The sequence below is a fragment of the Trichosurus vulpecula genome, chromosome 7, assembly GCF_011100635.1.
Source record: "Trichosurus vulpecula isolate mTriVul1 chromosome 7, mTriVul1.pri, whole genome shotgun sequence".
Taxonomy (NCBI): Eukaryota; Metazoa; Chordata; class Mammalia; order Diprotodontia; family Phalangeridae; genus Trichosurus; species Trichosurus vulpecula.
In genome coordinates this window covers 44,740,777-44,764,591 of record NC_050579.1, presented here as the reverse complement: position 1 = coordinate 44,764,591, position 23,815 = coordinate 44,740,777, and the positions used below count along the sequence as shown (strand labels likewise).

The 23,815-nt window shown below is 43.4% G+C and overlaps 1 protein-coding gene across 1 annotated transcript in view; it reads left to right on the top strand.

Annotated features, from left to right (window-relative positions):
- The window catches only part of TUFT1 (tuftelin 1), a 40,409-nt gene that overhangs the window by 4,435 nt on the left and 12,159 nt on the right, over positions 1-23,815 (top strand). The window contains exons 2-8 of the mRNA XM_036767636.1: positions 6,433-6,534; positions 6,915-7,001; positions 8,647-8,736; positions 11,283-11,354; positions 13,634-13,747; positions 20,108-20,236; positions 20,829-20,923. Of these exons, the coding sequence (XP_036623531.1) occupies positions 6,433-6,534; positions 6,915-7,001; positions 8,647-8,736; positions 11,283-11,354; positions 13,634-13,747; positions 20,108-20,236; positions 20,829-20,923 (689 nt within the window). The remainder of the gene's footprint in view (positions 1-6,432; positions 6,535-6,914; positions 7,002-8,646; positions 8,737-11,282; positions 11,355-13,633; positions 13,748-20,107; positions 20,237-20,828; positions 20,924-23,815) is intronic.

The window sequence follows — 23,815 nt, the reverse complement described above, 5'->3', positions numbered from 1 at the left end:
TGGAGCTAATTAGGCCTACATTCTACAGAGAGAGGAGAAGAGTGTGTCGTAGAGTTCAAGATAGAGAGTTCAAGCCTTGGAATTAGGAAGATCTGGGTTCAAATCCTGCCTCAGGTACTTACTAACTTTGTGACCCTAAGCAAATAGCTTAACCTCTCTGAGCCTCAGTTTCCTCATCTGTACAAAGTAGATATAGCATAAAGATAACATGAGATAATGTTTGTGAAGGGCTTTCTAAACGTCAAAGCACTTTGTGTCAGCTGTGAATGTTATTATTGTTCTCAGGTCTCTTCTTGTATCACATGGAGTTCAGATAGAACCAGTCTGAGGACAGGTTGTATTGTTCTTTTATAATTAATGTTCAGGTGATTATTGCACAGGTGGATAAAATTATGTTCTTTGTGATTGATTATTATTAGTAGGAATAATAATGAGGAAGACCAGGGAAGGGAGGGTTACATAATCCTTAGATATTTTCCTCAGGGTGGAGGTGGGGTGTGCACCCCAATAGTTTTGATTCCAGACATATGTACTGCTTGTAATTGTAGTCCATGCTTCTCTGGGTCATGGCACTAGAGTCCCTTATGAAATAACATAGTTTCCTGGGGTGGGAGATGGGGTGGAGGAGCCCATAGCTGAGATTTGATCCTGGTTGGTTTCGGGTGGGGGGTAAAAGAAGAAAATTGGTATGGGATCATGGAGAAATGAGCAGGAATAGTCTTCCAGGATTCCTGGGTTCTTTGAAGAAAGAGAAGAAAAAGGCAGTATCATTCCTGACAGTGGAGAAGAGCAGAGGAGAATAACCAATTTCCCACTCTTAGCTAAAATGACATGAAACATCTCTTGGACCATCTCCCAGCTATTGCTGGAGAAAGCATTTTGACAGAGAAAAATTGAACAACGGGTCTCTTTTGGCTTGGAATGTGGGACACAGCTAACCTTCAGGACATACTCACAAACTTAGAAATTGTGCATCAACATTAAATTGTAGTTGAAATTCTCTACAAGCAGTCCCTTTTCTCTTCCTGTTTCTATGTTCCCAACTATCTCCTGTACAGATATCTCTAGAGAATGGAAGGAGTTCACCTGTGTCTCTACCATCTTCCTTTCCCATCTTGTACCTCTTTCACAAGTTCTTCATTACTTGGGGGTAGCCCACCCAGTTAATCCAGTTCTATATTTGCCCCTGGGAAGATTTGGAGGTGCCTAAAGGAAAAGCAGTCAATCAATAAGCATTTATTAAGTGTCTGTTATGTGCTTGGCACTGTGTTAATTGCTTTGGACAAAAGTGGTACTTGAGCTAGGTGTTAAGAGAGGTTCAAGTGAGAGGGAGTGCATTCCAGGAATGGGGGGGACAGTTGGTGCAGAACCACAGAAACAAGAGATGACCTTTCATAGGTGAGGAATAAAGAGGCTAGTTTTCACTGTCCAGGAGGGGGATGAATGTCCAGTGGGGGTGGGGACGCAGGTGGAAGAAGATATATTGGGGCCAAGTGATGAAGGCCTTTAAAAGCTGAACAGAGGAGTTTGTTTCTGTTTTATCCTAGATGTAATGGGGAGCCATTGGAGTTTTTGGAGTGGAAAAGAGACATACCATAGTCAGAGTATCACTTAGGGTTTCAATCTAGAGGAGAGACTGAGACAGGGGAAGAATAGGCAGGGATACCAATTCAGAATCTGTTCCAATAATCCAGGCAAAAAGTGATGAGAGTCCCAACCCAGGGTGATCACTGTTTGGGTAGAAAAAAGGGGGTCAGATGCAAGAGATGTGATTGACAGAAAAGCCAACATTGATGTCACTGACTTTTCTGGGTGTGGAGTTGTGAGAAATGAGGGATAAAGGTTCTTAGTGTGACGAGGCTAAACAAAGGGCAACTTCTGCCCCAGTGAGCTGGGAACCGGGACAAAGATGGACAGTCTCCAGTAGGTGAGTAGGAGTGAGAGAGCCTAGGCCCCAAGGGTTTCCGGCCCCCTAATAATCCCTTCTGCCTTTCTTCCCTAACTTTATGGAGCTATCATTATGCTATAACCCTTGGGAACAGGAGCTAGACAAGTGGTTGATTATCCCCATTTCTTAGGGTGAGAAAAACTGAGTGGACCAAAAAAGCAGCTGGTGAAGCTGGAGGGATCTGATGGGACAGCTGAATCCCAGGAGCTGATCTTCCAGCTTAGAGACATCTACATCCTGAGCCCTGACTTTTTCCTTCAAAATAAGCATTGCCTTATTATATCCTACAAACCTCTTTGTTCGCACACTTTTCTGGACCTGTTAGTTTTCAAGCTTGGAGAAGAGGAACCCAGGAAATCATAAGTCCTGGCTTAGTGTGCCTCTGCCTGTACAAATTAGATTTTTTGGTTGTGAGAACCCCCTGGGGCCTCACTGTTTATTTCTTCTCTCTCTAGCGTCAGAATCCCTAACCTCTTAGCTATGTGTTTACCCCCTCCCCTCTTCTCCAGTCTTTGGGGACTGAGTCATAGGTTGGAGATTTGTTTGAACAGAGCCAAGAGGCTGTCTGTAATTTGAGGGTGGCTGTGCTTCTCCCCAAGAATGTTTACAGGGCTACCTGCCTCTTGATTAGCCCCTGTGGATTTTTCCCTCAAAAAGACGATGCTTCCACTCTTGCCTTGGAGGTATGAGATCATTAGTCTTTATAGCTAATGGGCAATTGTCCCTAAAACTCCAGGTTGGGATGTTCTCTGTGTTAGGGTCATACACCATCTGCTTGAGGACATGCATGTAATAAAATACAACAGGGATTATTGCAGAGTTGGGTACGTTTGAGTGAGTTGTTTGGTGGTGGTTGGGGGGAGGGGGAATTAGGAGGAGAGTTGGGATGTAGATTGTTAATAGAATATAGGCCTCTCTGGATTACCTCTGATCCTGAGGGATGATGATCTCCTTCTAGCTATTTGTTTCAATGCCTCTTGTTATTTTGTTTAGTCATTTCAGTCACGTCAGACTCTTCATGACTTCTTTTGGGGTTTTCTTGGCAAAGATACTGGAGTGGTTTGCCATTTCCTTCTCCAGCTCATTTGACAGATGAGGAAGCAGAGGCAAACAGGGTTAAGTGACTTGCCCAGGATCACACAGCTAGTAAGTGTCTGAAGCCAGATTTGAACTTGGGTCTTCCTGACTCCAGGGCCAGCACTTCCTGACTCCAGGTGCACTGTACCACCTAGCTGCCCCAAGTTTCAATGCCTGTAACCCACTAAACTCTCTTTGTATCTGCTCTGCAGATAGCGGCATGGTGTGGTGGAAAGAGAACTAAATACGAATTCAGAACACCTGGAGTTCTATAATCTTGAATGAGTCAGTGACCTCTCACCAGCCCCAACCCCCATAGATATCCTCCCAGTTCCCTCATTGGTAAAATGAAGGGATTGGATTAAGTCATCTCTAAGGTCTCCTTTAGCTGCAAATCCTATTGATCCTATAAAGCAAACCGAACGGGTTGAGTCTCTCTCAGCTTTTGGTAGAGTTGCTGAGGAATAAGGGGGTGGCCACAGGGAAACTGAGGGCTTTTGAATTTCCCTAGTCTGGCCCTCAGAGTGCTTATTGCATCAGCTTGTCCAATCCCCATCGTACCTACTAGTGAGATGGTAGGTGGAAAACTCTTGTGGGTTGTCCCGAAATGCCTCCCTTTTATCTCCCTTAGCAACCCCTTTGGTGACACCAGAAAAGTGGATTTATTTACCAGCCTTGAAAGATTAACCAAGACAAAGAGGGAATAGAGAACATTGTTTCAACTTCTAGGTTAAGGTTAATGAATGAGGAGGGGGTGGATCCCTCTTGAGAACAGATGAATAAATTTAGGGTGTAATCCGAGACTTGTGTTGAGAAGTAATGGGGGGAGGGGAAGTTAGACTGGATTTTATGGGCAAAGGAGCAGTTGGTGATATTGAAAGAGAAACTTCATAGAATCTTATCTTTTCTGCCCCCCTCCCCATTTAAATGAGACAGCGCAACAACAAAATATAACAAGTCAGTGGAGAGACGTTGGGGAATATTTGGAAACCCAGGCGATTTTCATCCTTCTGAGTGGTTTTAGGTGTTGTGTCCTAACCAGAATCAGTGGAATGAATGCAGTGACCCCACAAGGCCTCTCCTACCATAGGTCTTCCATGATGTTCTAATCCAGAGGGGGTGGTTGTGGACAAAAAATTGGACTTGGCCGTAGTGGCTGGCAGAGATACCACCTTTATTTTTTCCTGCTAACTGGGGATGCCCCAGTATTCCCTAGCTGCCTGCAGGGAAGAAAAGATGAATTTGGATCCCAGAACATGTTTGTGTCCGTGGGGGAGAAAGAGTTGGCAGCAAGTTTAGCTATTTTGAAATTGTTTCCTTGTCATTTTTTCATAACTGGGTTTATGAACTGGAAGTCATAGTTGAACATTAGATATTGCTGGTAAAACCACAGAAGAATCCCAAAGTTGGGCAGGACCTTAGAGGCCCATTAGGGATGTGACCAAGAAGCCTCTCTCTTAACCTCCCTCATGATTCGTCCTTTGCCTTTTTGGGAAGCCCACCCTCCCTGAGGGGGAAGCCCCCACCTCCTGCATTCCAAAGACATTCAGAAATTTGACCAAGGTTTCAGTTTAGTAGTGAGAACAGGGAGGAACCTAGGACTTTTGATTGCCAGTTATTTTGCTATTTTCACAATACTGTGTTCTCTTCTGTCACCACACTTTACCTTTAGTCTCTCAAACACTATCCTCCTACCAGTCATTCTGTTCCTATGTTATTTTCTAACTCAAGATTTTGCTGAAGTAGCTTTTTAAATTTTTCTGTATTTGCATTAAAAATGCTAGTTTGGAGAGAGGCTAATTCCTAAGGAAATCATGTGATTTTTTTTTTTTTACTAGGCTCATTTTTGTTAGGATAATTTCTTTTTCTCAATTTAATGAATGCTCCTCTTCCCCAAAAGAGAAAGCATTTCCGTATACAAAGTAGAATAGAAAAAAAAAATTATATGTGAAACTGTGAATCTTTATTATGTACAGCTTATTTGTCAAAGTATATACTAAATTCAGCACGATACTTTCAAAGTTGTCTGGCTTATCTGTATTTTTTCCTGCACTTCCTTCTTTAAAAACATGTTTCAATGATTTTCTTTTCATTCTTTTTTTTTTGGGAGAACCAACACTATGGCTAGGTCCCTTTTTTCTACTAAGCCCCTCCCTCAATAACAAATGAAAAATCCTTATAGCAAATAAATGGTCAAGTACAGCAAATCTATACATTTGACATGTCCAAAAATGCATGTCTCATTCTGTACCTTGAGTCAGTCACTCCTCTGCCAGGAGTTGGGCAACTTGCTTTATCATTGGTCCTCTGAAGTCGTGGTTAGTCGGTCACTGAACTGATCAGAGTTCTCAGTCTTCCAGAGTTGTTTTTCTTTACAATGACGTTATCACCATATAAATTGTTCTTCTGATTTTGCTTACTTCATTCTTTATCAGTTCATGCTACTCTTCTCGATTTCTTTGAATTTTTTTTTTCATAGGATGATTTCTGTGTGGCAATGACGCATATAGGTATCACATTCTAGTATCCGCTGTTATTTTAATTGAGAAATATTCTTAATGTTTACGCTCAATACCGTTTAAAGAACTTCTATCAGGGATGGGAGACTCAGTCCTGAATGGGCAAGGGAGAGTGCCAGAATATTTCCTTTCCCTGGAATGTCTGTCAGGTCATGGAGAGGAACATAGTAGCCTCTCTCAGGCCTTCCACCAGAGGTGTGGTCTGAGCCATGTGGTGCCTAATCTCTTCCATTAAGACAAAGTGAACATTCTCAGACTCACTCTTTGAAATGATCCATCAGGTGATCTTGAACACATATATTTTCAAGACATATGTCTTGAACACAGAGGATATCTGAGTTTCTGGCAACAAGATTCCTCCCTTATCATGGCACAATCTCCTTCCTTCCTGATGCTGTTTCCTTTCCCTCTGTCCCTCCATGGCTTCATAGAAACATATCTGCTATTCTGAGCTCGGGGTTACTTTTCCCTATAACACTTCTAACCAAGCCTCAGGAAAACCATGTTTTTGGAAGTGGGGGGCGGGGGGGGGGGGACGGGAAGCCTACCAAAGGGAAATCTGCATCTGTGGTTTCTATTAATTTTTCCCAACAAGTATCTTTGCTGATGTTCAGTTTCAGTCACGTCCGATTTCCTTTGTGACCTTTGTCTTTGCTGATCCTTGGCTTGTTAGTGGAAAGGACTTTGGGCTTGAGTTTCTTCAGTGAAATAACTTTGACATCTTGCTGAGATTCTAAAATTGACTTGATGTTAAGTTTCTTTGGTGGAGAAAGTAGGAAGAATATTTTAGAAATTTTTGAGGAACAGATTTTCTAACAGATTTTTCCTGGTCTAGTTAACTTGCTTTGGTTATGTTTTATTTGAACCTCTCCCCTTCTCTCCCTTTAGGCAACTGGGAAGTCCTACACAATGGTGTCTAGCAGATCAGTTAGCCATTCTCTGGCATCAGAGCTGGTAGAGTCCAATGATGGGCACGAGGAAATCATCAAGGTAAATACAGCCTCCCTTCCCTTTCACCCTTGCTTTGCTCCCCACTTTTCACTGAAGGTCAGAAAAATGGCAAGGGTGCTGATGTTGCAAAAAGCAATCTTGCAGTTGGAAAGTGGGAAGAACTTTTAGGATCAAAGATGCTGGAACAAATGGCTACCTCCTCTGGAGATCACCAAGACACAAGGGCCGGTGGTGACCTGCCTGGCATGACTTAGGTGCAGTGCCTGACTGAAGCAGGGGAATGTATTAGATGGCCTTCCCAGGTTCCCTCCAGATCTAACACTTATTAAAAAACAGTAGGTACTGGGGTGGGGGCCGTTGGTGGGCTTGGTTTGACTGTGATTCTTTGTAACCAGAATGGTTTCATTCCCTAAATATAGGTTTACTTGAAGGGGAAAACTGGTGATAAAGTGATCCATGAGAAGAATATCAATCAGCTGAAGAGTGAGGTTCAGTACATCCAAGAGGTAGGCAGCCTTTTCTTCTTCATTGTGGAGGGAATTGTTTTCCATTAAAGTTCTACTAGATTGAAAGCTCCTTGAGAGAAAAGCCTGTCTTATACTTCTTTATGCCTGCCACTGTACCTAGCACAGGGTCTCATGTTAAGTAGGCACTTAATAGATGTTTATGAAATGAAGGAATGAATGAACAAATGAACAAATGAGTGAGTGAACGAATCAGCTTTAGAATGTGAGTGGAACTGGGACTCGGGGCCAAGCTCAACCTCCCACTGTCTGTGCCCCATTTGGCTTGTGTGTTTTTAGTTTCTTTCCTCTTCCCAACCCCAAGTCTTTCAAACTTGCATGAGCCTGTCAAGTTCACTATTTGTGGGGTTGAGTGTTTTTAGTACTTACCTGCTTGATTCTCTTCTCTCTTGGGTACAGAGAAACTTTTTTCTCCCTTCCACTCCCCAAATATCCCAAATTTGTAAGCTGATACTTTCTCCCCAATCAAGTAAAAGTCATGCTTTTCACCATTGACCCTGCAGAAGTCAAAATAATCAACAGGTATTTACTTATATTCAGGTTTTGCTCAGGATTATGCCAGGCATATTATGAGGCTATTGGCTTGAACTTTCTGTTCCTTCTAAAATTCTTTAATTAAAAGGCATGAGTTAAGGCCTGGGCTATTTTCTGAGAAGAACTTGGATGAGGTTAGGTGAGAGGCATCATTGGAACTTGAGAATATCATTTAGAATATGTCATTTTACATTATCCACGTGTGGAGAGGGGGCGGCTAGGTGGCAAAGTAGGTAGCGCTCCAAGCCTGGAGTCAGGAAGACTCACCTAGAGGAATTCAAATCCTGCCTCAGACACTTACTGAGCTGTGTAACTCTGGGCCGGTCACTTAACCCCATTTACCTCAGCTTCCCCATCTGTCAAATGAACTGGAGGAGGAAATGGCAAACCACTGGACTATCTCTGCCAAGAAAACTCCAAATGGCATCACGAAGTGTTAGACATGACTGAAAAACAAAAATGTGTGACTTGAATGTATGTTCCGAAGTATTAGACATGACTGAAAAATAAAACTGTGTGACTAGAATGTAAGTTCCCTGAGGACAAGAACTGCTTCATTTTGATTTTTCTGTCCCCAGCACCTAGTGCAGCACCTAACACAGAGTAGGCACTTGATACATTCTCACTGATTGATTTGATTAACTAGCTTTTGTGCATTTTAGATAATGGCTTGTTGATTTCCTCTATACTCTATCATGTGTTTTCAATCCCTGCCCCATTATCAGTCAGTTTCCAAGGAATGAAAATCTCTTTTAATGACAACTCAAGGTAAATCTGCCAAAACTCATCCAGTGTGATTTTTTTTGGATTATATTATTTTGATTATTATGTTGGGGATTCCCTACATCATAGCTTCCCTACTCGTCAGGGGAGAGAGTCAAGAACTGACACTTTGTGAGTCGGTGGAGGTATTGGGAACTTGGTATATTTTTCCCTGTACTCCAAGCATACCTAATCAAAATATTTGTCCCTCCTGAGCGTCTCTGGATTGGGAATGGGACTGTATAAATGGACAAATCTGAGCTTTTCATTCTCTCCCTCCCCCCAGCCTTCCCACTTCTCCCAGCTAAAAATCACTTGCTCTCCCCACCAGGCTAGGAGCTGTTTGCAGAAGCTTCGGGAGGATATAAGCAACAAGCTTGAGAGAGACTCAAAGGACTTTCCTCAGCAACAGGAGATTCAGGTGACTAATGGGAAACGTCTCTTAGTTTACTCCTTGAAGCTAGGTTCTCATTGGAAAGACAGGATTGTATATTGGTTAGCATTTGTGGATCATCTTCTGTTGTTATTCATGTGGTAAGAGGGGAGATGAGAATGTAGGCAGTCTTGCCTTCAGGGAGCTTACAATCTAGGGAGCCGAGACAAACATATGCACACCTGCACATGTGTGGGTGTGTGTGTGTCTGTGTGTACGCAACCACCCCTACCCCCCCCCATCCCCCCATGCCCTGTCTCATTCTGCATTCAGGTACATACACATAGCTAGGTGTGCTTCATTATGTGATGTACTGGTTCCTAAAACATTATATAAAAGTTAATTTTTGTAAATTGCATAATTTTCAAAATCACTAGGGAAGCTTGCTATTTAAAGAACTCCTATAATTGCTGTAAAGCGATGAATTTTTTTCATAGGTTAAGGAGAGATTCTCCACTCTATCTGTTTTCCAAATTCAGATTCTCACATAGTGACTATATAAATAATGCAAGACCACTGGTATAGTTACAGAGCTATTTTATTCATTCATTTATTTTAATGAATTGGTAAAGAGAGCTGTCCATCCCCAGGAGAGAGCCCTCCATCCTCTTAATCGGAGTCCGGTTTCCATAAGAAAAGCTGACACTTGTATATCCCCTTAAAGTTTACAAAGTATCCTCCCCAGATGATCTTGGATTCTCACAGCAACCCTGGGAGAGTTTGATGCAGACTGTTCCCATCTAGGGTCGAGGTTAAGTGCAACTTGCCCATTGGCCACCCAACTAGGAATTGTTAAAAATGGAGTTCAAGCTCATGGCTCCCAAGGCAATAATGATGATAACGTATGTAACACCTAGTATGTGCCAGGCATTGTACAAAGCACTTTAAAATTATCATCTCAACAATCCTGGGAGGTAGGTGCTATTATTACATACCCCATTTGACAGATGAGGAAACTGAGGCAAATACAGGTTAAGTGACTTGTCCAAGGTCACACAGCTAGTACGTGTTTGAGATGCCTCTGTCCACAATACCTCACTCTCAGCTATTGTAACATCCCGGGTCCTGTATCCATTTAGCCCCCTATGGGGGCCAATTCTAGCTAGGAAGTCTAGTCACCAGGGAAGCTATACCAATTAAAATCATGAACTTTCAGAGTTGAAGGGAACCTTGGAGATTCTCTCTAGTCCAACCCCCTCATTTCATAGCCTGGAGAAGGAGAAGGACTTAGCTAAGATTCGACAGCCAACCAGCTCCCCTGACTCTTAGCCTAACCCTTCTAAACAATCTTGCCTTCAATGACAGGTGGAAGACATGAAACAGATCATCAAAACCATCCCAAAAAAGCAGATAATACCAAAATAATTCCTGTTTAGTGTGGAAATTACATATATGTGTGTGTCTGCAAACACACATATAAAATATGTATGTATGTATAACAGATATATATGTATATTATGTATATAATAACAGATTGTAGAATACGAATGTGAACATGTTTCTATATGGTATAGATTGTAGAACTCATATGTAAACATGTGTGATACAGGTTGTAGATTATATGCAAACATGTTATATATGATATAGATTGTAGAATATATGTAAACATGCACGTATGTGTAGAAGGTGTGTATATATTTATATGATATAAACTATAGACTATATATGCAAACACATAACATAATATATATTATACAGATTGTAGAATATATATGTAGGGGTGTGTATGTGTGTGTGTGTGTGTGTGTGTGTGTGTGTGTTTGTGTTTGTGTGTGTGTGAATGATTGAGACTGTAGAATGTTAGCTCCTTGAGGGCATGCTTAATACATTAATACATTAAATACATAATGCACATCCAGTCCAAATAGGAATGTATGTGTGTGCATGTATGCATATATGCATTGCATGTATATGTCTATAATCTGATATCAATGCACCATGTTCTCCTGATGATTACATGTTGTGTAGAGCCCACATCTGGCTGCTGAGGGGCAGCAGGTAGTCTGGTGCTCTGCAGGGAGGTAGGAAGAACCTAAGACTGGGCCAGAAACTTGGCCCCTGAGAGCTCACTAGCAGATCACTTTCAGAGCTTTTAACTTGCAAACCAACATTGTCGCCCCTTGTTCAGAAGCTCCCAAAGCTGTGCGGGGGAGATACCAGGCAGAGGGTTAGAAGGCTGTAAATGCCGATTTTCAATATTCTCTCCTCTCAGTGTGTGCCAGACTTTCTGGAAATTCTGGGGGCAGAGGAAAGTCTGAGTGTTGGCTACAAGCAGATGCTTGTATTCGGTGAGCTTCAGGGATTGGGGCCAATTCATAGTTTCCTAGCTGGGAAGGTTTTTGCTGCTTGTTTTTCTGAATGTACCAGTAAGCAATTAGGTCATTTTGCTCTGCCTCCAACACCACCAACCCCCCCGCCCCTTGCTTCTAGAAAGACTTCTGAAGTCTTGGAGGGCTCTGTAGTTTCTGGGAAGGCTGCTCCTTCCATGTCAGGGACTGTGCCAGCTGACTAACTTCCTTTTTTTCTTTGGATAGGTGCTTTTGGAGGAGCCAAATGGCTTTAGGGAGTCTTCCACTTCACTGTACAAGACTCCCTCTGAGACCCTGGTAGGTAACAACAAAAGGAAGCTCCCTCAGGGACCCAGTCGCTGCTTCTTCCCTTGCTGGTGCTGGGGGCACAGAGAGGGCTCACCCAAGGAGCTTGGGGAGCCTTCCTCTGTAGCGTTTTAAGGGCATTCTCTTCTGGGCATTACAGGAAGTGGCCCTTTGTAGAGGCTGGGGCATGAGCCATATGCTCTGTTGATGTCCAGTTTGAGGATGTAGTGAGTCTTTTTACCTCCTTTAAATAGGAGGTGGGGAGAGGAGGGTAGAGAATAAGCATTTATGTAATGCCTACTATGTGCCAGACTAAACACTTTTGCAAATTTTATCTTATTTGATTTGAGCCTCACAACAACCTGGAGGCTGGGGGTAGGTGCTTTTATTATCCCCATTTTAGTTGAAGAAAATGAACAGACAGGTTAGGTGACTTGGCCAGGGTCATATAGCTAGTAAGCATCTGAGGCTGGATTTGAACTCGGGTTTTTTTTGACTCTGTGCCATCTACTACACTACCAGCTGCCTGGTTGGGCTTTTTGGAACCTCCTTCCTCATCTCCTCCTCCCCCACCTCCCCTTCCTCTCTGCATTTGACTGCCATGTTGGGGTAACCAGTTATAATAATACCTTTGGTTATTTATCTAGCCCCTTTCTTCTCACAAGCTCAAAGCTCTGCCAGATGTTATCTGGCTTATCTTTGTCGTAGCCCTGTGAGGCAGGGAGGGGCTGGTGTTCCTTCTCTACATTTTGTAGATGGGGAAACTGAGACTCAGAGAGGTTTAAGGGACCTGCTACTTGACTTGGAGGGTCAAGGACTGGAGCACAGGGTTTTCTTCACCTGAGTGCTTGAGGAGGGAGACCTGACCTCCCAGCCCCTCGGAGCTCGGGGCTAAAGACCCTGGCACTGGGACAGCGTAGTTTGGTCTCATGATCTTATGTGCCAGCTCAGCCCTAACCACCAGCCCACGGCTGGGCGTGGCCAAGCAAGCCATTAACCCTTGATCGGGGAGTGGGGAGGAGAGGGAATGTCTTCATAGCTAGTCACCAGCCTTCTTCAGCTGACTGGCTGTTGGTATGAGATGAAAAAGGATTAAAAGACAATGATCCGGGTCAGGGGATAAAATAAAAACTTTTAAAAAAATTGGATTCAGTCAAAAGGCCGTACTTAATTAAGGATCTAGAAGGCCACATGGGCCTGAAGGCCGCAGGTTCCCTGATTTTTTTCTGTAAAATCTGGATTCAGTCCAAAGGCCCCACTTAAGGATCTAGAAGGCCACATTGGGCCTGAAGGCTGCAGGTTCCCTACCGCTGCTCTAGGTGCATTCTGGTGTAACAGGAGAATTATAGTCCCTATATGGAAGAGAGAAAGTATCCCCAACCTCAGTGAGGGAGTCTTTTGATCTCTGCCCTCAGGGAAGAGGTGGGGTGGTGATTGGGGGGTGGGGCGAGTTAGAATAAGACCTATACATGAACATAATAACTTTTATTTTGGGGGAAAAAAACCATGAATTTTGATTTAAAAAAATTTTTTTGCTTGCTGTCCCAGGGAGGAAGGGAGAGAATTGAAATTTAAAATTTTTCAAACGGTAAAAATTGGAAAAAATAAAATGTTACTCAAAAATATTTTTAACATTAATTTTTAAAAATTGAGTTTGGAATTCTCTCCCTCCAACCAGCCCCTCCCTCACCCAATGAGGAAGGAAGCAATATGATCCCCGTTATACATGTGAGGTCATGCAAGTCATATTTCCATTATAGCTGAGAACATGATAACTGACATGTGACATCTTAGAAGTTTACAAAACACTTTCTACGTATTATCTCATCTAAGCTTCACATGGATCTTGTCTAAGGGGAGGAGGCTTTGTTACCGAGAGACATTATTTCCATTTTACATGAAATTGAGGGTTAGGAAGTTTCAGTGACTGCTGGTAAGTGTCAGAGGCAGGATTTGAACCCAGGCCTTCCTGACTCCAAGTCCAGCTCTCTAATCCCTCCACTATGCTTCCTCCCTTACAGAAAAAGACATAAGCATGTTTCATAAGAAACCCTTTTGTAGGGACAGTTTAAACTGGGTTGAAAATGCACCTAAGTGCTTGAGATACCTGGGGTGAAGGGGCAACCTACAGGTGGATCGGTACGTCTGGTGTCTCTGGCCAGTGCTTTTATCGGGGTGGGTGTCCTTTGTAGGGGGCAGGCTGGCCAGCGTATCTCTGTTTCCCCAAATCTTAAGGACAGTTGCGTCAACTTTTCTGCCTCCTTTCCCTTAACGTCAGTGCTTGGTTACAGGTACAAGATTATCAAAATGAAGACCCCAAGAGCTTGAAGGAAACCATCCAGAGCCTGCATGCTAAACTTCAGGAGGCTGAACAGCAGCACCAGTCAGAGAGGGCGCTTTTTGAGGTGAGGATTGCACAGTCCTCCTGCTGCCCATCTTTCCAGTCTTGTTTCCCATGACTTCCCTCTGTCCACTCCCCCTTCTGGTCATGCTGGCTTGCTTGCTGCTCCCCCACATTCATAGTTCCATTCCCCACCTCTGTGAGTTTGCACAGGTGGTCCTGGCCCATGTCTGGAATGCACCCCTTCCTCACCTCAATTATCGATGAGTCCAGTCAGAACCTTGCTCCTGGGCTACCTTCTACTCGATGATTTTCATGGTTCCCCCCAATTGCGGTAGTATTCTTTTCCAGATGAAATTGTCTTATGTGTACTTTCTGTGTAAATGTTGTGTGCATTCCCCCACAGAATGTAAACTTATTGAGGGCAGGAACTGGTTCCCAGTGTGCCTGGCAAAGTACTTTTTGTAAATGTTGAGCTAGACAGATGTTGTTGTTCAGTAGTTCCTGACTTTTCTTGACCCTGTTTGGGGTTTTCTTGACAAAGATGCTGGACTGGTTTCTCCAGTAGATTAGGCAAACGGAGGTTCAGTGACTTGCCCAGGGTGGCACAGCTAGTGAGTATCTGAGGCTGGATTAGAACTCAGGTCTTCTGACTTCAGGCTCAGTGCTCTACCCACTGAGCCACCTAGCTGCCTCCAGACAGAGCATTTCTTAAGTGCTTACTCTGTGCCAGGAAGTATGCTAAGTACTGGGGATATAGATATAAGCAAGCAGGACAAATAGCGCTTGAGGCCAAATAGGGCTTAGGGTCTGAGGGAGTAACCGAGTGACAGGTCACATGGAGCAGGTGACAGGGGTTTCCACAGTATCTGCCACACCCTTCTCTTGCCCTATGCCACCATATTGAAAATCGGGGGCATGATATGAAGGGTAGCTTCCCTATCCCCATTTTCCCTCTCTTAGGCAGGAATGGTCACTGTTCCTCAAGGACCTTGGTGCCACTTTGCTCTTTGAAGGGGAGGGAGCAGTAATAAAGAATTATCCCAAGCAATGGGTAACTCGGAAGTCATTTCTGTTTGACCCAGGTATACGTTATTCTTTTCAGCACTTTTTTTTCCAAATACTTTTGATGTAAACTAATATCAAAATCAGTTTGCAGTCCCTGTGCACAAACTCGCTTGGCATTGAGCTTGAGCCAATTGGGTAAGGTTGCCAGGTGCCATTTTTGCAGATAGTTCTGAGGACCAGATGTTAGGTCTAGGAACAGATTGAGAGGTAGAGCTGCTCCTGAAGGAAAATGGGACTCCAGAATCCAGTTCCAGGCTGAGCCAGGAGAACTTCAGAGATTCTTGCTGACTTCCTGAGAAACTCTTGTCTAACACCAGCCAATAAGACTGTCTGTCTTCTGGGTGCCCTGACAACCAGGCTCCGTTCTCTCCTTAACAGATAGATCAGTGCTGACCAAGGATCTAAAACCTGATCCCTGGGGCTCCTCATGGAATGAATGAATGAAAGAAGAAGTATTTAATAAGCATTTGTTAGGTGTGTACTTGCTAGAGAGCTGGACTTGGAGTCAGGAAGATCTGAGTTCAAATCCTGCCTCAGACATTCACCCTATGTGATTCTGAGCAAGTCACTTAATCTCTCTCAGCCTCAGTTTACTCATCTGTAAAATGGAGATAATGATCATAACAGCACCTACCTCCCGGGGTTGCAGTGAGGACCACATGAAACAATATAAGGTGCTTTACAAACCTTAAAACACTCTAGAAATATTAACTATACTTTGTGCCAAGCACAATGCTGAACCCTGGGGATGTAAATGTGACAGCAAAGATGGTCCCTGCCATCTAGAAGCTTATCTTCTAATGAGAAAGATAGCACATGTAAGGGAGTGATGGTCTGGGAGTACACCTTAGTCCTGGATATTACAGACGTTGTGAGTGGGGCCAATAGGAGAGGAGATTGACACACTCCTTCCAGAAATAGTGGCAGAGGTGAATTGATCATAGATATAGTGCTGGAGGTAGGCAGGGAGGGTAAAAGAATATCAAGACTGTTGAGAAGATGGCTAGAAAGTGGGGAATGGAGTGGGCATTGCCCATTCCTGCTTGTAGAGTAGTTGGTGTTGCTGTCCATGCTTATTGGATTCTGCTTTGGTAGAAGTTCCAGTTTAATGAAGAGTAAGGGAACTTATTAAGGAGCTGATTTCTGCCTCAGTTTACCCATCTCTAAAATTATTTTTTCTTCTGGAATGATCAGAGATGAATATAAAGTCTTATTTGTGACTTCATTCTAAACATGGAGATTTTCTAAACGGTGCCAGCTCATTTATGAGGCATCAGTCAGATTTTGCTGACACTATCTTAAAATGGAAAAGGCAACTCAGAGGGGCAGAGCTAGATAATCTTTAAAGTCCCTTCTATCTCCAACACTCTCTTCTACTATTTTAAGGAGCCCAGGGCTAAAAATTTGCTGCCTATAATTCCAAGGGGATAACCAAGAGATGATTATGTATCAAGATGGCTATTAATTAGCTCCTCTGAGCAGGAGGAAGAGGAGTCTGAAGCTGGATGGACGTCTTTCCCTGAGAGGGATAGTTAAGCCATGCCTATCGCTGCTGACCAGGGGAAGTTGGAGATTATTTAGAAGAAGGCGAACTTGATCAGTTTGGGCCCTGTAAGCACGGGAGAGGCCAATACCACAATGATTTTTCTCTGGATTGACAACCTTCCTTGGGCCACATAAAAGTGGCTTGAGTGAAAATGCCCAGCTCCACGTTGGCTAGCAGCTGGCTTTTTCTTTTGCAGGCTCAGTGTTGACAGAATAATTCAGACACAGGGTTCTATTTATACACCAGCAATAGAATGTGCTCTTTCAATGATATATATTCAGTGATGGGGATGGATTTGTGAGTCCCCTTTGTGACTAAGGACAGCCACAGACCTTGGAATAGAGATATTTCTTTCCTTTATGTGGGAAACTATGGGCTCCCCTGGGATTAGATCTGTAACCTTGACCTTTTCAACACCATTCAGTGTAACTCTGCAAACATGTATTAAGCCTCTACTGTGTGCCCAGCACTGTGCTAGGTGATGGAGGTACAAAGACAAAAACAAAAGAATCCCTGTCCTCAAAAAGCTTACATTCTTTTAGGAAGAGTACAAGAGGTATATGAATATAAAATAATTTGCCTGGGGTATATGAGGAGAATACCAACACCTGTGTGGAATCAGCTTGGGTGGCACAGTTTAGAGAGCTCTGGACTTAAAGTTGGGAAGACCTGAGTTTGAATTCTGCCTTAGTCAGCAAACATTTATTAAATGTCTACTAGATATTATTCAATGTGCTAAGTGCTGGGGATACAAAGAAAAGCAAAACAGTTAATAGTCATTTGGCCATGGACCAGTCTAATCTCTCTTTTCAGCCTCCGCTTCCTCATCTATAAAGTGAGGATAATAGTAACACCTCCCTCTCTAGTGATAGTAGTGGTAGCTGTAGTTCTAATGGTAGTAATGATGGTATTGGTAGTAGTAACCTTAGTAGTGATGGTGGTGGTGGTGGTGGTAGTCATAGTAGTAGTGACCTCAGGACTATGTAATGGTAGTAACCTTAATGGTCGTGGTGGTAACTTTAGTACTAGGTAGTGGTGGTAGCTGCATTTGTAGTAGTGGTTGGTAATGGTAGTATAGTAGCATTACTAGTAGTGGTAGCAGAAAAAGGCCTTGTATTAGGAGGTGGCACTTGAGCTGAGACTTTAAGGAGCCCAAGGATTCCAGCAGCTAGAGGTGAGGAAGGAGAGCATTCCAGGCACAAGGGCTGGCACTGTATGAAGTCCAAAGGCAGGAATTGGAGCAGCCCATCCAGGGACTAGCACAGAGGCTGGTGTGGCTGGGACATAGAGTCTGTGGAGGGTAGTAATGTGAAATAAGGTGGTTGGTAAGAGAGAGTCTGAGTGACTGAGAAAACCAGGCCAGATGTTTTCCCTCCAGAAGTTAGGAGACAAGAGAAACTTGTTTAGATATCACAGTCATTTGGTAGCCATCTTACCCTCTGTCTCGTTTGAATGATGCCCCTGAGCTTTTCTAGCAAAGACACTTTTTTGGTTTATGTTTCTGGTTCAGAGAATGAATGGGAGGAGAGAGACAGAGAGAGGAGGGGAGTGCAATCAAGGTGCACCGTCATCGTGAAAATCTACTAGCATTCATTCACTGTTACCAGGTGGCATTTGCTGCTGGAGATCTTTTCTTGATAGCCAAAAACAGGAGAAATAACATGGCAAAAAAAAAAAAAAACCAAAACACCTGGATACTAAGCTTCTCTTTCTCCTCCCTGGACGTGACCTGGGGAGGAGCTGGACCTGCCTGTATAACACATTCCACTTTCCCTACTCCTGGCCAGGTCCTTCAGAGGCCATCTGCTTCTTTTCCTGTACCTAGCCCAGCCTGGGCCATTTTATATCAGAATTGTGGTGAAGTGTAAAGAACTCTCAGCTAAGAGGGCAGGACATCCAGTTTCTACGCCCGACTCTGCCTGTCAGTGGCCATACTTAAGGAAGGTCACTTCATGTCCTTGGGTGTCAGGTCTTTTTAATCTTTAAAATGAGGGATTAGAACAAGTGGGCTTCCTAGTCCTGAGCCAGTCTAAAATATTGGTTTTCTCTTTTACTTTAAAAAGAAAGAGGAAAAAAAGGAAAGAAATACTCCTTTCTGTTATCATTCTCCCACCCACCCAATTGATACTTAGGAAATTCTTCCTGGTATATAATTTCAATCTTTCCATGAAAAAGCGCTAGAAAAGTGCTGCGTAAAATATGCATGGCACAGGAAAGGTGCTAAGAGGGGAGAACAGGGTGGCAGAGAGGAGAAAAAGACTTGTTGGAAGCAATGTAGGTAGGTAATGAGTCCCAGAGCTGGAATTTGAAACCAGACCTCTTCCTTATTCCAGGTCTAGCACTCTGTTCACTAGTCCTGCCCCGCTCATGAAAAAAAAAAAAAAGACTTAACATTTTAAAAGATGGACCTGGAGCACTGAAGGTGGGTTAGGTTCATTGTTATTTGGTGGGAGTCAGGCTTGATGTTCCCATGTGGATTCCCTTTCTCTGAGACACAGAGATGATCCTAACCTGGCTTATTTGCCTCTGAATCAGAAAGGGAGCTCTTTATCTTGTTTACCTGGGGGCAAGTCCACCAGTGTGAGTATTTGTGGACTTTTGGGAGCCTGACGTGTTTGTCTATGTAGCTGAGAATAGGTCTCCATCTTTTACCTTTAAACTTAATATCAACGTGGTGGGTATTGGGGAGGAGAATCCCAGAAGTTTGCGTTTAAGGATGCTGATAAAATGTTAGCTTGAGGACAAGAATTGTTTCAGTTTGGTCTTTGTGCTCAACCCCAGAGCCGGGCATAGTCTATGGTATATAACAAATGCTTGTGGATTGGTTGAGCTTGGCTCTAGCCCACTGGAGTTATCTGGAAACGGTAGGAAAAAAGCCTTGTTTCTCTTTTGTCCCCCCCTCCTTCCAACAACTGCTGTGCAGTTTCCTTGTTCAGACTTTACTTTTTCTGTTGCATCTTTCCCAATTTTTTCAATAATGTAGGTCCATCACCTCTGAGTTCTTCCTGATGCTTAGCCATTCCTCAACCCTACCCTATATTGAGTTTCAGCCATCTCTTTCTCATCTCTTTCCTTCTTCCTCCTTTCACTATAAGAAGCCTGGTTCAGGTCCCCATCACTCCTTGCCTGGACTGTTACAACAGCCTCTCAGCCTCTTCCCCTTTCCAGTCCATCTTCCATGTATGTCTGACAATGTCAGTCTCCTCTTGTTAGGTGGCTGTCTCTGACCTTTCAGACAAAATACCAACTCCTCAGGGTAGTGTTTAAACCTCTCCTGTAATCTGGCTTCCACCTGCCTTTTAGTCTTATATTACTCTCCTTCATTTATTGTGATCCAGCCTAACTGGCCCACTCCCTGTTCTCCAAACTCAACGTACCATCTTTTGACTTCCTGCCTTGGGCTTCACTGTACTTCTTCCTAACCTCCTCAGAATCTCTAGCTTTCCAAGGGGCAGGAGACACACACACACACACACACACACACACACACACACACACACACACATGTGTGTGTGTGTGTGTGTGTGTGACACCCTTTACATGGACAAACTCCTCCTTCCCCTACCACTTGTTTGTAAATTATATTTACTTGTCTGTGTCCATGATGTGTCTCCCTAATAAAATGTCAGCTTCTTAAAGGCAGGGATAGTTTTATCTTTGTCTTTTCATCTTCTAGTATTTAGCCCAGTGACATGGACAGAGTAGGCACTTTATACATCTTTTGACTTGAATGGAATTTTACAGCGTTCCGCTGCAGATGTCTGTGCAGTGGGTTTTTCCCAGTTACCAAGTGACCATTCCCTATTTTAGGCCACACTTAACCGGTACCAGAGAGAAGCTGAGATGAGCAATTCTGCCCTTCAGAGAGCGGAGAGCAACTTGGAGCAGAGAGATGCGGAAATTCTCAAGCTTCAGAGGTGCATGTTGGGGATGGAGAAGGTGATTATTGAGTTCTTTTGGATTTCAGGTCCTCAGGGCTAAGAGGCAGCTTAAGATAGGACCCTAGTCTATCTCCCTGCCTTAGGGCACTTCTGCTGTCCTGCACATTCAGAGAGAGCTACCTTCTTTTTAAAGGGCTCCAGAAATAGACATTCTCCAGCCTCTCTTGGTAAATGCTTCCTTGTTTCTTTCCATGTCTCCCCTTAGCCTCCCCTATTGCTAAGGAAGCCTCTCTATTTCCAGCTTGTGCAACATCTCCCTTATAGGTTTGGAGACTGTTCTTAAATTGGCGTTTGGTGCTGGGGCAATGGCAACCAAAGTCGGCAGATGAATCTGTCCTGGATTCATCAGGGCTGGGCTTTCCTGGAGGGCAGAAGGGTGAGGCTGAGAGGCTTCTGAGCCCAGTTACTAGAGGAGGGTGGGAGGGAAGGGTTCTTCATTTGAGCAGAAGGCACCCCATGAAACTAGCTTGGCCTGCTTGCTACTATTTAGCAGCTGGCCTTAGTCCCTACCATAGGATTCTCCCTGGACCAACTAGGGAGGCAGAGGTCTTCCCCTCATCCCAACTTTGCTTTCCTCTGGCCCTGCCTAGGAACAACAGAACTTACTGGAGAAGGTCAGCGAAGGGAAGACGGCCCTGGAAGAGCTTCGGACCCAGAGTGCTGACTGCCTTGCAGAACAGGAAAAGTAAGGGCGCCTGCTTGCTCACTGTGGAGTTGGGGCGGGGGTGTTGCACTCCTATGGCTCTCACAATGGCCAGATTTGGGGTGGGAGCTGCTGCTGCTGATGTCACACCTTCCTGGTCTGACTCACCCACATGCTTCTTCAGGGTGTGGCCTATTCCTAGGGAGAGGACACTGCACTTGGGAGCCCAGACCATCTTTGGGGAGGCGGTCGGCTTGGGAGTCACCACCTCAAAAGAAAGCTTTAGTCATTCGAGCCACCACTGAGTTATTGATTAACTGCCTGAGAGTTTAGTTAGGATGTGGGCCAAGCTGTCATAAATGTAGCAGAAAATAATGCCTGATTCATGCATAAAAAAGGTTCAGAGTAACGTATCCATCAACAGAACAGATATTAAATACCTAGCATGTGCAATGAACCCTGCCATGTGCTGGAAGAGATACAAAATTTGGATATGATAGAGACCCCACCCTCAAAGAATTTATAAGATGAATGAGGTCCAAGGTGGGCAAGGTCATCACTGTCTGGGGGAGAATCAAAGAAGACTTCCTGGAGGAAGTGACATTTGAAATTGGTTTTAGAAGATAAAAGCATATGATTTTAGCAAGAAAGGGATGGAGGGCAGGTAAAGTACAGGTCACATATGGGATACAAATAGTTATCTAGTTGAGGGAGTATCCTGAAAAAAATGTAGAAAGGCAATTGTTTTTGTTAAGTCATTTTTTTAGTTATGTCCAACTCTCCATTACCCCATTTGGGGGTTTTTTTGGCAGAGATTCTGGAATGGTTGCCATTTCCTTCAGCTCATTTTCCAGATGAGGAAAATGAGGCAAACAGGGTTAAGTGACTTGCCCAGGGTCACACAGCTAGTAGGAGTCTGAGGCCAGATTTGAACTCAGGAACATGTCTTTTGACTCCAGGCCAACTAACTACCCCACAAAAGAACACTACTGAACAACAACAAAGGCAGTTGTACAGTGCCTTAAATTCCAGGCATCAGAGTTTGAACTTTAATTTGGTGCATCCATTGAAGGATTTTGATTAATGAAGTGGTGTGGCCAGATCTTCAAAAATGGAATAGATGTTTGGCTGCAGACTAAAGGACAATGTGGAGGGCGAATGTGAGTGGAAACAGAAAGACTTGTTTATGGAACTCCCAGTCACTGGAAGGGTTCCAAGGAAGATTAGACGGGTGACCTGAGGCAGTGCGATATAGTGGGAAAGGGGAGCCTTTATTTGAAATCCTGGCTCTGAAGTTTAATAGTACGTGGTCTTGGGCAAATCACTTGATCTCTGGGAATACAAAGACCAAAACTTCCCTGAAGAGTTTACATCAGCAGGAGGTGGGAGTAAGTGTGGGGCCAGGTTGGTGTGGTGGATTTAACATACCCATGGCTAAATGCTACAAAGTCATTTCAGAAAGTAGAGGGAACTGACAAGTCAGGATTAGGAAAGGCCTCATATAGGAAGCAGAAACCAAATAGAGCCTTGCAAGAAGCGAGAAAAGGGATATTTATCCAGCAGAGAGGCCAAAGAAGGGATTTCAACCATGATTGGGAAGGTAAATTTAAATTACCTCTAATAAATAATAATACATAAACTATCTTCTACTTTCCTTATGATCTGGGGGACAGAGGAAGCCTATACCACTGAAACATCAAACAGAGTAATGCCAAATTAGGCCACTCTGAGCCCTAGGCCACTGAAGAATTTCTGGCCTCTTTGTGCTATAGGCCATAAACAGGAACAGAAATAAACTCTCAGCTGATGAATCTGATGAATCACAGATCCAGTTTAATATTGTCATGTTGAGTATAGTCTAAACTATAAATTTTTTTTTTGGCCTGTACAATATAATTCCCGTCACAGTCTTTGAGGATAGAGCTCTCTTGAGGCCTTTATCCTGTTCCTCACGGCTCTAGAACTTAAATTTAGGTCAGGCACGGACAATCTAAACATTTTATTTTTAGGCCTTTTCTTTCTGTCATCTGCCTCCCTGACCTAGTCTGTTTCCAGAGTAGGTAAGAAACTCAAAAAACAACTAAGTTATTTGGGGTTATTCCCTTTCCTTTTCTTCCTATACTGGAGGTTTGAATGAATAGAAACATAAGAGGAAGAAACGAAAGGGCTCATGTAAATCTTTATGTGGTTATTAGGGATTTTAGGAGAAAGAAGGGAGAGAGGAAAGGAGGAGGGGAAGAAAGAAAAAAGGAAGGGAAAGAGAAGGGAGGAAGGAGGGGAGAGAAAAAGAAAGAGGAAGGAAGGGAAAAGAGGGAGAGAGAAAAGAGGAAGGAAGTTCTTTCCATTACATTGTTGTAGTTACTGTCCATAATGTCTTGTTGGCTCTGCATACCTTGCTCTGTACCAGTTTATACAGATCTTTCTACTCCTTGTCTCCATTCATTACATTCATCATTTCTTACAACACAATAATATGCCATTATACGATTTGTGTAGCCATTCTCCAACTGATAGACATCTACTTTGTTTCCAGTTCTTTGTTATCAAAAAAAATTGTCACTATAACTATTTTGGTATTTATGGAGACTTTTCTCTTATGCCCTCCTTGGGATATAAGCTCAGTAATGGAATCTCCAAGTCGAAAAATATGTACATTTTAATCATTTTGTTTACATAATTTCAAATTGTTTTCCAAAATGTTTGACCAATTCACAGCTCCACCAGCAGTACACTAGAAAGTCTATCTTTCCACAACCCCTCCAACATTGATTATTGCCATCTGTTGTTATCTTTGCCAATTTTCAGGATATAAAGTGAAACCTCAGAGTTGTTTTGATTGGCATTTCTCTTATTAATGAATTGGATCATTCTCCCTTGTGGTTGCAATTTCTTCTCTTGAGAACAGTTTGTTCATGCCCTTTGCCCATTTATCTA